At 62.4% G+C, this 12640-nt stretch overlaps 2 protein-coding genes across 3 annotated transcripts in view; one reads left to right on the forward strand and one right to left on the reverse strand.

Moving 5' to 3' along the window:
- Window positions 1–254: 254 nt before the first annotated feature.
- The window catches only part of SEPTIN9 (septin 9), a 125442-nt gene continuing 113056 nt past the window's right edge, over window positions 255–12640 (forward strand). The window contains exon 1 of the mRNA XM_037157948.2: window positions 255–346. Coding sequence (XP_037013843.2) covers window positions 331–346 — 16 coding nt within the window. The 5' untranslated portion in view covers window positions 255–330. The remainder of the gene's footprint in view (window positions 347–12640) is intronic.
- On the reverse strand, window positions 824–4154 carry LOC128626789 (uncharacterized). 2 transcript variants are annotated; one of them, XM_053661377.1, is made up of 4 exons: window positions 3866–4154; window positions 2824–2903; window positions 1940–2183; window positions 824–1328 (listed from the first exon to the last, which is right to left on the reverse strand). In XM_053661377.1, exons 1-4 carry the CDS (start codon window positions 3948–3950, stop codon window positions 1243–1245), a joined length of 495 nt encoding a protein of 164 aa, XP_053517352.1. In that variant the 5' UTR covers window positions 3951–4154; the 3' UTR covers window positions 824–1242. The 2 variants fall into 2 exon arrangements, 1 of the variants encoding a protein (XP_053517352.1); XR_008390849.1 differs by lacking the exon at window positions 2824–2903 and having other exon boundaries at window positions 824–2183.

The raw sequence follows: 12640 nt of genomic DNA on the forward strand, positions 1-12640 counted from the left end.
GCAGCGCAGGGACCGCGGGGACGAGCCGGGCTGAGCCGGGGCGAGCGCAGTGCTGGTCGCCCGGAAACGCGCCCCCTCTCGGGCCGCGCCCGCCCGCGGGTCCGCCAGGTGCAGCGCAGCGCAGCCCAGCGCACGGGGCTCCCCGCGCACCTCCGCGGGGCGGGGCCGGGCCGGGTCGGGGGCGGGACCAGGTCAGGTCGGGGGCGGGGCCAGGACGCTCCGCCCCCGCGTGCCCGGCCCTCCCACTGCCGCCGGGGATTAGCGACCTGGGAGCGCGCGCCCTGCGGCCTCGCCGCACACTTTCCGGGGAGCAGCGGCCACGGAGGCACCATGAGGAAGTACTCAGGTGGGCGCCGCGTCCGGGACGGGCAGGGGGCGGTGTGCCCGGACCAGCCCGTCGTACCTGCGCCGCGGCGGTCGCGGCAGTCGGGGCGCCCGGGGAGCCCAGCGGGACCCGGAGCTCCCAGCGCGTGAGGCTTTCGCGCCCGGCCCGCTGACGCAGCGTCCATCCCAGGGAGTTCGAGCGCCCCCCAAGCACTGCACCCCCCGACGGACCTAGCGCTCCCCTTGGCTCCAGTGCGGGGGAAGTGCGGGCACCCGAGCCCTCTTTGACCCCTCCACGGCCGACCCCGCTTCTGGTCTTGGCCGAGGGTCCCCCGCTGCTTTCGGTCAGCCCTGCTCGCTCAGTGGGGCCGAGGTGGGGGTCGCTGTGGGGGCTGCCCCTGTGCCCGCCCCCCCCCCCGGCCCCTGCACTCTCGCTGGAATCGCTGACTGTCCAGGCGCCGCGGGTCGCGGTACTTCGGGTCCCCGTGTGTGTGTGTGTGTGTGTGTGTCTGTCTGTCTGTGTGTCTGTCTATCTATGTAGAGGGCGGCTGAGTGGAAGATTGTCTTGGGTTCAGCCTGCAGCCTGGAGGCGTGGGCCGCAGCGCCCTTAATTAGGGCGAACTTACTCCTGTACCGGATGGAACACTGGGAGTTCGCCAAAGGCGACTATCCTGCAACCCCAGGCTCCGCAACTCCTTCATCTTGTGGGTCCCAAGACGCCATCCTTGTAGGCTGGCGAAGGTTCGACCTCACACAGGTGGAAGAGGCCTGACCCGCTCTCAGGATGCGCTCGGGGTCCTTCCTAAGTCTCTCCTCTTGGGTACGCTGATGCCCCATTTCACAGACGGGCAAACCGAGGCCACTGCCTTGAAGGTCTGTAGTTCTCCTCTGCGGACCCAGGGTCCTTTGTCCTCTCAGTCACTGAACAGTAAACGGCATCTCCTTTTCTGCCCATGCTGCAAACTTGGAGTTGCTCTCCTTCATCTGTGTGGACAGTAAGTTTCCTGCCAGGGACCCACGAGTTAGTTCTTATTGGTGAGAGGACAGAGTTGTGGGACTTAGCTGGAGTTTCAGAGGACGTCAGGTCCTTCCTCCTGCCTTTGGGCCATGTCCCATCTCCTGCTTTCCACATTCTTGAGCCCAAAGGAGTGATAAGGAGTAACTGGTCTCAGAGAGGGCTGCTCAGAACTTTGAAAATACCTTTCTGGGTCAGCAGCTTCGAATTTCGACTTCACCCCTTGCTGGGAACAGCACGGCCCTTCAGACCCCTGAGCTCGGCTCTAGCTGGGGTGGCGCTGGGGGGACAGGAGGAGGGACGGGGCTTCCAGGTGGCCCAGGCTGGGGTTTGGTGCTTGGCCTCCCTCCCTCCCCAGCTCCAAATACTTGAGATGGTTGTAGGCATCGCTGCCAGTGTGGCCACGACCCTGCAATGGCGGTTTGCACCCGAAGGTTGTAGGTCCTTGACCCTTCCCTGGGGGGAACTTGGAGATGCCAGAGGGCCTCTGGAATAGGCTCCATGTCTCCTCTCCTCTGTGCCTACTCCCTCCCCCAGGTGAAAAAAACCTCAAGGCTTTCTGCAGTGGGTGGAAGTGGAGTTTAAGGGCTGAGTACGCACCAGCTCCTGTGTTTTCCGAAAGGGCGAGGCCCTGGGGGATGAGAGCAACGAGGGCTTGGACCACTTCCAGTTTGTCCCCCTCCTGGCAGAGGGCCGAGGAATGCTGGGTCCCACCGCTACAGTGTGGGGTTGGGCTGGAGGGCCTCTTGGCCTCCTTCCGAGTGCGCTCCGGTTCTGCCGGTGCCCCCGTCCTAGGAGGGATGCTTTGCAGAAGGCAGACTGGCCCCTGCGGAGCGTCAGTGCCCTGAAATGAAGGAAGGCAGCGAACAGCATTACAACCCTGCGCTCGGAACCTGAGGACGACCCGGAGGGCTTTTGCTTTTCCCCTGGGCGGGTGGGATCACTGCTTCCGGACCTAGTTACGGGCTCGGAAATGAGTTGCGTAATTATGAGGTCCTCACTGAGCTGGTTTGAGCACTCATGCGTCTCTGCAGAGAGGGACACTTAAAAAATGTCCTTGTGGGGTGGGGGGATACCCAGTGCCTTGAGTCTGTACACACTCACCGAACACACACTGTATCGGCCACATGCAGCCAGTGCCACAGCGTGGTCCTTGCTCGCAGGGAACACCCACGAGGCGGCGGCTCCTTCACACCCCTTCCGCCCAGCAGCAGGGGCACTGTAGGGGGCAGCAGGGGCATGGGCCAGGTGGGCAGTTTGGGGGGAGGTGAGGTTGGCCTGGGCCTTGAGGAATGAGGTGTTTTGAGTAGGGGGGAGAATAAAAAGGACCTTTCCAGGTGGGGGCAGAGCAAAGGCCCGGGTGGGCACGGGAGGCCAGGGCAGGCCTTTCCTGGATCACCCCCCCTGTCGCTCTCACCGGGAAGAGCCGGTAGTGGCAGTCAGCAGGTCATAGGGGCTGCCAGGGTTTGGTTTTGGGTGCGCACCTCCTGGCTGTGGGGCGAGGCGTTTGGCTCAGGGACGGTGCCGGCTGGTTGTGGAGACGAGAGGGGCTGTACACAGAAGGCTGCCGAGAAGGGCCTGCTCTGTAACCCGGCAGCCACTGTGCCCTCGCCCTCAGCAGCGGCCGGAAGGGGGTGGAGGTCCCGTGCTGCCCCTTTTGCCAGGATGCCCGGGAGCTGCTGGCGCCCTTCCCGCACCCCAGCCTGTGTGGGGGCCAGGAGTGTGGTTGGCTCTTAGGGGCGGGAGCAGGCCGCAGGCCCCGCCCCTCTGGTTCTCCCTCTTTCTCAGTTTGGGGCCTCTCCTCACTGGGTCACCCAAAGCCTGCCCTTCCGTGTCCCTGACTCCCCTGGGAATCCCTAGTGGCTCAGGGGACCCTTAACTGGGGCTGGAGAGCTGCAGAAATGGGAGCGGGGGTGGGTGTCTGTGTGCACATGAGAACTATCCTGAGATCTTTCGTGGCTTTCAGGAGATTCCCAGAGGGTGCCTGGCCTACCGAAGGTCACAGGGCTCTGTGCTGGGGTGTCCTCCCCAGGGGCCCGGGCAGGGCCAGAGGCTGCACCCAGGGGACAGTGATGCCCCTGCTCACCCACCTCCCCCACCAGCACTTCAGGACCTGACTTCTGGGAAGGAAGAGGAACTTCCCCAGTGAGCCGGCTCCGCTGGGGTGCAAAGGCAGGGCTTCTTCCTCTTCTTTGCCCCCCCCACTCCCACCCACGTTCCTTCTCACTGCCTCTTGTCCTCTCATGTCCAAGCTTGCTCTGGCTTATGCAGGGGACCTGAGTGGAGGGAGAGCCACCTTGTGCAGCCAGTCTGGGCTCTGTTGGACTCGTGCCCTGGGTCATGCACCTGAGCTGCCCCCCTCCAATTCTGGGAGAGCTGGCCGAGCCCGGGGCCTGGAGCCTGTCCTCTCCCCAGGCCCTCTCAGGCCTCCCTGCTCACCCCAGACCACAGCCACCTGCCCGCCAGCCTCTCCCCAGCCTGCCCAGGGGGGGTCCAAGAGCCGGGTACCAGCCCCTTACCGTGTACCTGAGTTTGAGGCGGCCCACATTCTTCCCAGAACCCCCAGTGTGTGCAAGCCAGGACTGGCACAGCGGGGACACGGGGTGGCCATTCAGGAGCAGTGATCTGGAGTCCACGTCCAGGTGCAAGTCGGGGGACATCTCACCTGAGGACCAAGGACCCCAGTAGCAGGAAGAGGCACTTCCCTTCTCCCATCGACTGTCTCCTTGGGCTGCCAGGTGCCCTCGGGTGGGACCCCGGGGCTGGACTTTGTTTCCTGCTGTTTGCCCATGGGCAGCGTTGCATGGGCCCTGCAGTTTGCTTAAGATGTACCTGATAGAGAAGGTTCAGCACGCAGCACGCAGGCCCCAGCCTGGGGCCTGAGGAGCGCCAGTTCCTGGGTGGGTCCGGCCAGTGGCCTTGGGGGAGGGGAGGGCTGCGGAGAGAGGCCCTGGGCCTTGAGGAGTGTGAGCATTTGGGCGGGGAAGACGGCGACAGGCTGGGTTCCCCTGCCTCTGCTTGTCGGAGCGATGGCCTTGGAACGCCCGCGGTCTAGGCGTTGCCAGGGGGTTTATGAGGCATCTGTGGGTACAAGTGGTGAGGCGAAGCCCTCTGGGGACCACCACAGAGTACACCAGGTCACAGCCCTCACCCCGCTGGGACTGGGTCTGCTGGAGCGACCTTGGCTGCCAAGCACAGATTGAAGTCTGTCCTGCTGGGCACGGGGCCCTGGGGAGTGGGGGGTACCAGAGTCAGGCCTGGGACCGTGGGGCCCACAGACTTTGCTGCAGCAGCCCTGCGGAACTGGGGGCTGCCTGGGCCGCGGTCCCCTTCCCGTACCTGGCTGCTCTCAGCACAGCACAGGAGGACGGTGCGGCCTTGGGCCTGCAGGGCTGAGCATGGCTCTGTTCCCAGCCCCGCTTCTCTCTGCCTTATCTCTGGTCCCGCCCAGGGCCCGGGTCTATTTGCAGTCGGGGTGAAGGGGGCATCGAGCTGCTGCCGGCACAGGGGCAGCTCCCGGGCGTCCGGCCGTCGGTGGCCTCTTGGAAGCTACGCAACAACCGAGCTTTGTTCTGGGCCTCATCTGACCTGGTTCTCCGAAGAGTGACTGCTGGGAGCGTCCGGGACAGGAAAAGGGGCAGCAGCAGGCAGAGTAAGCCGATGGATTGCAGGCAGCCCAGGCTGCCTGCCTTTGTGGCAGGAATGCAAGTCCCCGGTCATCCGCCGAGGGACGCTGGCCTGAGGCCTCCAGCAGCCCTTTGCACTGGGGAAGAGGAGGGCTGAATGGCCGCTCCAACCTGCCTGTGTGGGCCCAGCTTCCCAAGGGCCCCTGGGAGCTCTGGGTGGGGGGACAAGGGCCAGAAAGGCCTCTGTCTCACTCTCCCTGTGGAGCCGTTCTTTCCCCATGATGGATGGTGGGGGCGGGGCGGGCGGCATTGCTCTCTTCCTGCCTCCCAGAGAGGCCTTGCTCCTCCCGGACAGCCTAAGAGGTGTGCAGGGAGGCCCAGGCTGTGCCTGGGACCCTCTGGACCCCACCCCAAGGCTGCACCTGGGAGCCGGGGGGCCGGCCATGCAGCTGCGCCTGGGCCACTTGTCCTGGCCAGGCCGGGCATGTTGGGGCAGCAGCTGAAGTGCTAGCAGCTGTGAGTGTCTGCCCAGGTTCCAGATGGCTCGTGACGAGTGGGGTTACCGGGAAGGGCTGGGCGGGGGCGAGCTGGCCGGCCCGCTCTGGGCTTGTCTGTCGGGCGCATCCGACCCGCATCCGGGGCCCTTGTGGCCTCCCCATGGACTGGGCCCCCGTTTCCTCCAGGATCAGATCCCAGCTCCCAACTCCCAGTAGGGAAGTAGCTCTCCTGTAACTCGAGCCGCAGGGAAGTGGGTTAAATCCAAACACCGTTGTCTCCCAGTCGGGCTGGTCAACTCGGAGGGACTTGGGGGACGGTTCTGTGGCCACAGCACCACACGTGTGTGTCGAGGGGTAGGACTGGGGTCGTTGTGTAGAGATGACCCAGTGCAGACACTGTGGGGACACCAGGTGGCAGAGGGCACCCACTGGTGCTCAGGGCACCAATCATTGCCAAGGGCACCCGTTGGCAGTGGTGGGGCCATGGGCTGGAGACTTGGAGGTGGCGGGTTCCTTCTCACTGTTGGCGCCGGGCTGCCCCCCGAGTTGGGGGCCCAAGGGGTGGCGAACCCTCCACCTGGGGGAGTGAGTCACCCCGGATGCTGTGCCAACCCAGTAGCGGGGGGTGGACACTTGAGCAGCCAGACCTTTGCTTTACTTTGTTTGTTGTTTTAAGGAAAGCTTCCTAAAACACACTTTGTGCCTCCCCCACCCCGTTTGCTTTATTTTTGTTGTCCATCTCGTTGGTTGCTCACAGCCCAGCAGCGTGAGCAGGAGATTAAGGGAGAAACCCTCCGGCCCCACGGTTCTTAGGCGGCTTCTGGGCACCCCCAGCCCCTGTCTGCGCACGAAGGTCTGTGACATCCATTCAGAGTTGCGGTTCCCTCTGGAAATCATTTTTCATTCTGCTCTTTTTGCTGGAAACCGGATCTCCTGCGTGGATTCCAGAATTACAACTTGAATGGCCCCTCAGAGTGGCTGTTCCTTAATTTACTTAACTGACCTCTTACCAGTGCTCTTGACTGGCCTGCTTGACCTTGGCCCTCTTCCTTGGTGCCGTGGCCCCGTGACTCCGAGTGGAGGCTGCTGTGACGACAGCCGTGCTGTCCACGGTGGGGCACCGGCTGGTTGGTCACTGGTCCTGTTCCCAGGTAACCAATTTAATGGAATGGTGCTCACAGTGACTCCCTTTCCCAGCGTCCCGGAGCTGCCCCCAAACCCAGACAAGCGCCTGCTACGGCATTTTCGGAATCGGTTTGATGAACAGAACATGTCGTTTGCGGTTGTCCCGCCGCTCATCACCGTGGAGCTGTCCCAGGGCGTCCCGGCCGTTGAAGACATCAGCCCCGCTGCCCACAGCTTTCAGTTCCTCTCTGCCCGCCTCTCCTTCCCTCCGTCTCTTCGCTGGCCCCTAAGAGGTGTCCCTTAGGAGGTGTCTCTGCTTCCTTGGGCCAGCATGAATCCCCTGGTTGCCCCAGGGTCCGGCCACCTCTGCTGGCGATCACGGGTTCTGCTGCCCGGTTGGTTCCTCTGGAACCTGTGGGCCCCACAGGCCCATCAGCAGCGCCGCCTGTCTGCACCCGCACCCACCGTGGTCGCCGGCTGCTTTCTTTCGCCATCTTCCCCGTCAGCCTCCCAGGGCCTCTCCACTCCCAGTCCCTGGCCCCCGCCCCTCTCTGTGGTACGTGTCTGTGCTGTAATAGGACAGCCACCTAAAGGTCAGGTGACGCATCTCGTCAACCTCGGTGACCAGGGGCCGTCCAAGACGGGTGCAGCCTGTCCTCCTGTCCCCGGCTCACCGTCCTCCCTGCCACCCGCAGGCCCGCGCGCCCACGGCCCTTCCTGTGGGGCTGCTCATCCTTCTCACGGGCGGGTTTATTCGTGGAGTGTGCATTGGGTCCACTCAGGAAACCCCACTGGAGGGTTCAGAACTCAGGACCTGAGTGGGGGGAATGTGTTGTGCAGCTGACGGGAGGAGAGAAGCCAGACCCTGGAACACGGAGGCCAGGGGGCAGAGCCGGAGAGGGCGCTCACGCGACTCTGTAAAGGTGTGAGCGTGATTGCTTGTTCTGAATGAGAAAAGGCGTAACAGCAAATGATACTTTTTAGAAAACCCTCACCCAAGGACATGCTTATTGATTTTGGGGAGAGGAGATGGGAGGGAGAGAAACGTCGATTGGTTGCCTTTCATACACGTCCTGTCCAGGAACTGAACCCACAACCCAGGCACGTTCCCAGACAGGAAATTGAACCTGAGACCTTTCGGTTTGTGGGACGACGCTCAGCCCACTGAGCCACACCGGCCAGGGCCAAATGACCCATTTTAAACAGGAGCCCAATATCACAAGCATCACACAATCCAGAAAAATAACACTGTCTTTTAAATAATTAACTGCCTCTTCTATCTGCAAAGTTACTCTTCCCCTGCACTTTTGGCTGCAGACTCTTTGATCACTTCTTCATCCTGTGACTTTCTAAGATCATTTTCTTTCGAGACAACAGAAAGTTAATTCATCTTTCTGGTCGATCAGAATTTATTTTCTATTTTTGGTAGTTGGGGTGCATGAAAAAGTGTGACTTCCGACGGGGTCTGTGGGATGTGGCGCTGTCTGCCCCACGGGCACGAGAATCCCAATAAACTGTGTGATTCCCATCGACCTGGGTGTAGAAAAGCCCGGGGTGAATGTAACTGCACGTGACCCCTTGTTGCCTTTCTTTCTGACCAGAGATACTTTGTGTTTTGGGTCGACATTGAAGAGAGTTGGATTCTCTGTTTACAACTTTGTGTCTGGCGACTGGAACAGTTTCCTGCGGCGTAGCTTCTGGCTCCACCTATTTCCAACTTTGCTCCCCCCACCACCACGTCCCCTTGTTTTTTTCAGACAAGTTCATGTCTGACCCCTTCTGAGTCTGCGCAGTAGACAGATTTGGAACAGTGGGTGGACGGACGGATTGTTACTCCTGGACTTCTACACTGGGGTGGCCAGCAGTCACATAACTGCATGGAGGTGACCGTGAACGACATAAATGTCACCCAGTAGAGTCCCTTTCCCATTCAACTGCTCCTTAGTGGGACACCCAGGTGCCAGCCACACTCCTGGTGGCACCTGGTCCGGGGGTGGGGGAGCACAGAGCAGAAGTAGTGATCTTACCTGACTGCAGTGAGAATGTTTCCCTTTTGCAAATGTTGCAAAAACGTTTGACCATTTGACTGTGTGGCTCGCCAGGGCCCTTCTTCTCAGCACCTTGAAAGGCTGCCCTCTAGCCAAGGGCCCTGGAGCACTGGGCCCCCTGACTTCCAGGGGACAACCTCGGGGGGAGTGGCAGGAAGCTAGTCCCACGGGGTCAGAGGGGGGAGTCCTGTTCCTGGAGTCTGAGGACCAGAGTCCCCTGGTGGGAGCCTGGGCAGAGGTGAGCCTGCCGGGGCCAGAGCCACAGAAGAGACAGAACCTGCTGCTGGTGGAACCTTCCAAGGCGGAGAGCAAGAAGGGCCGGCGGGTTCTCCTGCTGCTGCTCCCACCTTTGTCTCCTGCAGAGCCTCCCATTGGCTCAACCCAGCTCTATACCTGCAGACTGGGCCCCCGCCGCCCATCCTCCCCCGCTGGAAACCTTGGCCTACACACCTTGGCCCTTCTACCAGCCACAGGCCAGCCTGGAGGGCCAAGGAACAGAGGGGTGTCGTTGCACTTGAACTGTACCTGTCATTTATCTGAAATGCAGATTTAACTGAGAGTCTTGTGTGTCAGTGTGACCCAGAGGCCAGGTGCCTGACTGGTGACCGTTCGAGGAAGGGGCTGTGTGGGTCCTAGCACAGCACTGGGGGCCCGTGATGGACTTGGCCATCCGGTGGTGCTGCCTCTGCTGCCTGCTTCTTGACCCGTGGGCGGGAACCAGAGCTTGACCCTCACGGGGCTGAGCACGCCCCAGACAGAGCGGCCAGTCCCTGCCCCTCGGACAGAGTCAGACACTCAGTAAGGATTCTAGCTGCATCCTGCAGGAGAGACTCGGAACTCGCCGGAGACGCAGGAAGAGCTGGAGGAGGATTTGCAGCCCACTCTCCTTCCCTCTGCACACAGGGCCCTCGCCCGGGCCGCGGTGCATCTCCCAGCCTCCCCCGGCTTCGGGCCCTGCAGCTGAACCCCAACCCCAACCGCAGCCCGACCCCAGACAGAGGCCTCGGGTGCTGCAGCACAGCCAGCAGCCCCCGCTTCTGGTGGGCCTTGTGCATGGGGCAGTGGCTTGTCACAAGGGCTGTGGGCTGGAAGCAACCCTTCCACCTTGCAGAGAGAGTGGCAGGCAGGTCAGGGTGGGTGGCAGAGAAGTGGGGAGCAGCCCTGACTCCCGGGCCCCAGGCTTTGCTGAAACCGAAAATCACTGCGGTATTTAGTCTTTTGCAGGAGGGGCTCCCTCAGGAGGTGAAAGAATTCCTCCGGCTGTGGATGAACAAGTTGCAGTTCTTGAATCCGCAGCCCCATCTGCCAGCCTTGGGGGTGGGGGCAGGTGGCCCTGCACTGGGGGCTGGGAATCTGGGGCATCGCCAGGAGGATCTGTCTCCGAGGCCCCACTGTGCGCACCTCCGCAGGGAGCAAAGGCCAAGGGCAGAGAGTGGAGGCAGCAGGAGGCTTATCTCCTTATCTCAGGTTGCTCTGAAGATAAGCGTGGAATTTCACTCCCCACCTGAAGCCCTTGACTTTGATCCAGCCCTTCACAGCTTCTGTGAGCAAACCGGCTGCTGTGGAAGGAGGGGGGTGAAGAGGTGTGTCCTGGGGCCCCGCCATCCTGGGCTCAGAGGGGAAGGGGGCCAGCGGAGAGAGGCGGGTCCTGAGGGGCTGTCTCAAGAGTTTTAGGAAAAAAACCGAGGACGGATTCTTGCTGGAGATAAGCTCTTGCCAGTGAAAATGAATGTGTGCACAGAAGTTTTTCAGGGCCTCCCCCCCCGCAGGGGCCCCTCAGGGACAGTGGGGACTTGTTGACGACAGGAAGGACAGCCCGGCCCACTCATTGTTGGTGCAGAGCGAAGCGGTGTGTGTGTGTATCTGTGTCACCCTCCTCTCGGGGCAGGCTGCTTCCTGCCCTGCCCCCTCCTCGGGTTCAGGTGTCTGGGCTGCGTGAGACACCAGAGGGGCCGGGGACAGTGGTCCTGGGTGTTGACGGGCTCTGTGGCCCTGTGAGACCAGGTGCATGGGGGACAACACAGCAGGCCCGCGGGTCTGTTCTGAGTGTCGGGGCCGTGGGACCCTTTCAACCTGCCCTCACCAGGCTCCGTCACAAACCCTTGGTTGAAAGGAGCAAAAGTAAAAGGTCTTCACACCTACTGAACCCTCTCTCCTGACCTGGGTCCCCAAGTATATGCACAAGGACAACCTGTGTCACGGGCCAGCAGGTGCCAAGACATGTGGGCCAGCTCCTGTCTGCTGTGCCTGGTGGGGCTGTGCCTGGTGGGGCTGTGCCTGGTGGGGCTGTACCTGGTGGGGCTGTGCCTGGTGGGGCTGTGCCTGGTGGGGCTGTACCTGGTGGGGCTGTACCTGGTATAACTGTGCCTGGTATAACTGTGCCTGGCGGGGCTGTACCTGGTGGGGCTGTGCCTGGTATAACTGTGCCTGGTGGGGCTGTACCTGGTGGGGCTGTGCCTGGTGGGGCTGTACCTGGTGGGGCTGTGCCTGGTATAACTGTGCCTGGCGGGACTGTACCTGGTGGGGCTGTGCCTGGTGGGGCTGTACCTGGTGGGGCTGTGCCTGGTATAACTGTGCCTGGTATAACTGTGCCTGGCAGGGCTGTACCTGGTGGGGCTGTGCCTGGTGGGGCTGTGCCTGGTATAACTGTGCCTGGCAGGGCTATACCTGGTGGGGCTGTGCCTGGTATAACTGTGCCTGGTGGGGCTGTACCTGGTGGGGCTGTGCCTGGTGGGGCTGTGCCTGGTATAACTGTGCCTGGTGGGGCTGTACCTGGTGGGGCTGTGCCTGGTATAACTGTGCCTGGTGGGGCTGTACCTGGTGGGGCTGTGCCTGGTGGGGCTGTACCTGGTGGGGCTGTGCCTGGTATAACTGTGCCTGGCGGGGCTGTACCTGGTGGGGCTGTGCCTGGTGGGGCTGTACCTGGTGGGGCTGTGCCTGGTATAACTGTGCCTGGCGGGGCTGTACCTGGTGGGGCTGTACCTGGTGGGGCTGTACCTGGTGGGGCTGTGCCTGGTATAACTGTGCCTGGTGGGGCTGTACCTGGTGGGGCTGTGCCTGGTGGGGCTGTACCTGGTGGGGCTGTGCCTGGTATAACTGTGCCTGGTATAACTGTGCCTGGTGGGGCTGTACCTGGTGGGGCTGTGCCTGGTGGGGCTGTGCCTGGTATAACTGTGCCTGGTGGGGCTGTACCTGGTGGGGCTGTGCCTGGTGGGGCTGTGCCTGGTGGGGCTGTGCCTGGTGGGGCTGTGCCTGGTATAACTGTGCCTGGTATAACTGTGCCTGGTGGGGCTGTGCCTGGTGGGGCTGTACCTGGTGGGGCTGTGCCTGGTGGGGCTGTGCCTGGTGGGGCTGTACCTGGTGGGGCTGTGCCTGGTATAACTGTGCCTGGTATAACTGTGCCTGGTGGGGCTGTGCCTGGTGGGGCTGTGCCTGGTGGGGCTGTGCCTGGTAGGGCTGTACCTGGTGGGGCTGTGCCTGGTATAACTGTGCCTGGTGGGGCTGTGCCTGATGGGGCTGTGCCTGGTGGGGCTGTGCCTGGTGGGGCTGTACCTGGTGGGGCTGTGCCTGGTATAACTGTGCCTGGTGGGGCTGTGCCTGGTGGGGCTGTACCTGGTGGGGCTGTGCCTGGTGGGGCTGTGCCTGGTATAACTGTGCCTGGTGGGGCTGTACCTGGTGGGGCTGTGCCTGGTGGGGCTGTGCCTGGTGGGGCTGTGCCTGGTATAACTGTGCCTGGTGGGGCTGTGCCTGGTGGGGCTGTGCCTGGTGGGGCTGTACCTGGTGGGGCTGTGCCTGGTGGGGCTGTGCCTGGTGGGGCTGTGACAGGGGCAGTGGGGCACCAGGCAGTGTGCCTGGAAGAGGGCCCCTCTGTGGGGCTGTGGGCAGCTGCGTCCCCCAAGTGCTGGATCTACGAGGCTGACGCTCCTTCCCGGGCGTCCCGGGGTTGCCTCCTCCTCTTGAGGACCACGGGCCCCACCTTGTCTGGATCGCTTTCCTGCTTTTGAA

The sequence above is a fragment of the Artibeus jamaicensis genome, unplaced genomic scaffold (assembly GCF_021234435.1).
Source record: "Artibeus jamaicensis isolate MK-2021 breed Jamaican fruit bat unplaced genomic scaffold, CSHL_Jam_final contig_2259, whole genome shotgun sequence".
In the NCBI taxonomy this organism is placed as follows: Eukaryota; Metazoa; Chordata; class Mammalia; order Chiroptera; family Phyllostomidae; genus Artibeus; species Artibeus jamaicensis.

What these genes read in the sequence shown, in the direction of transcription:
- LOC128626789 (XM_053661377.1), bottom strand. Translation starts at nt 3,950, where the DNA reads ATGGCCACCCCGTGTCCCCGCTGTGCCAGTCCTGGCTTGCACACACTG. An exon ending in CCTCGCCCCACAGCCAGGAG is followed by an intron (nt 2,184 to 2,823) that starts GTGCGCACCCAA and finishes CCTTCATTTCAG; the next exon opens with GGCACTGACGCTCCGCAGGG. An exon ending in TTCGGAAAACACAGGAGCTG is followed by an intron (nt 1,329 to 1,939) that starts GTGCGTACTCAG and finishes GGTCCCTGGCAG; the next exon opens with GAAACTTACTGTCCACACAG.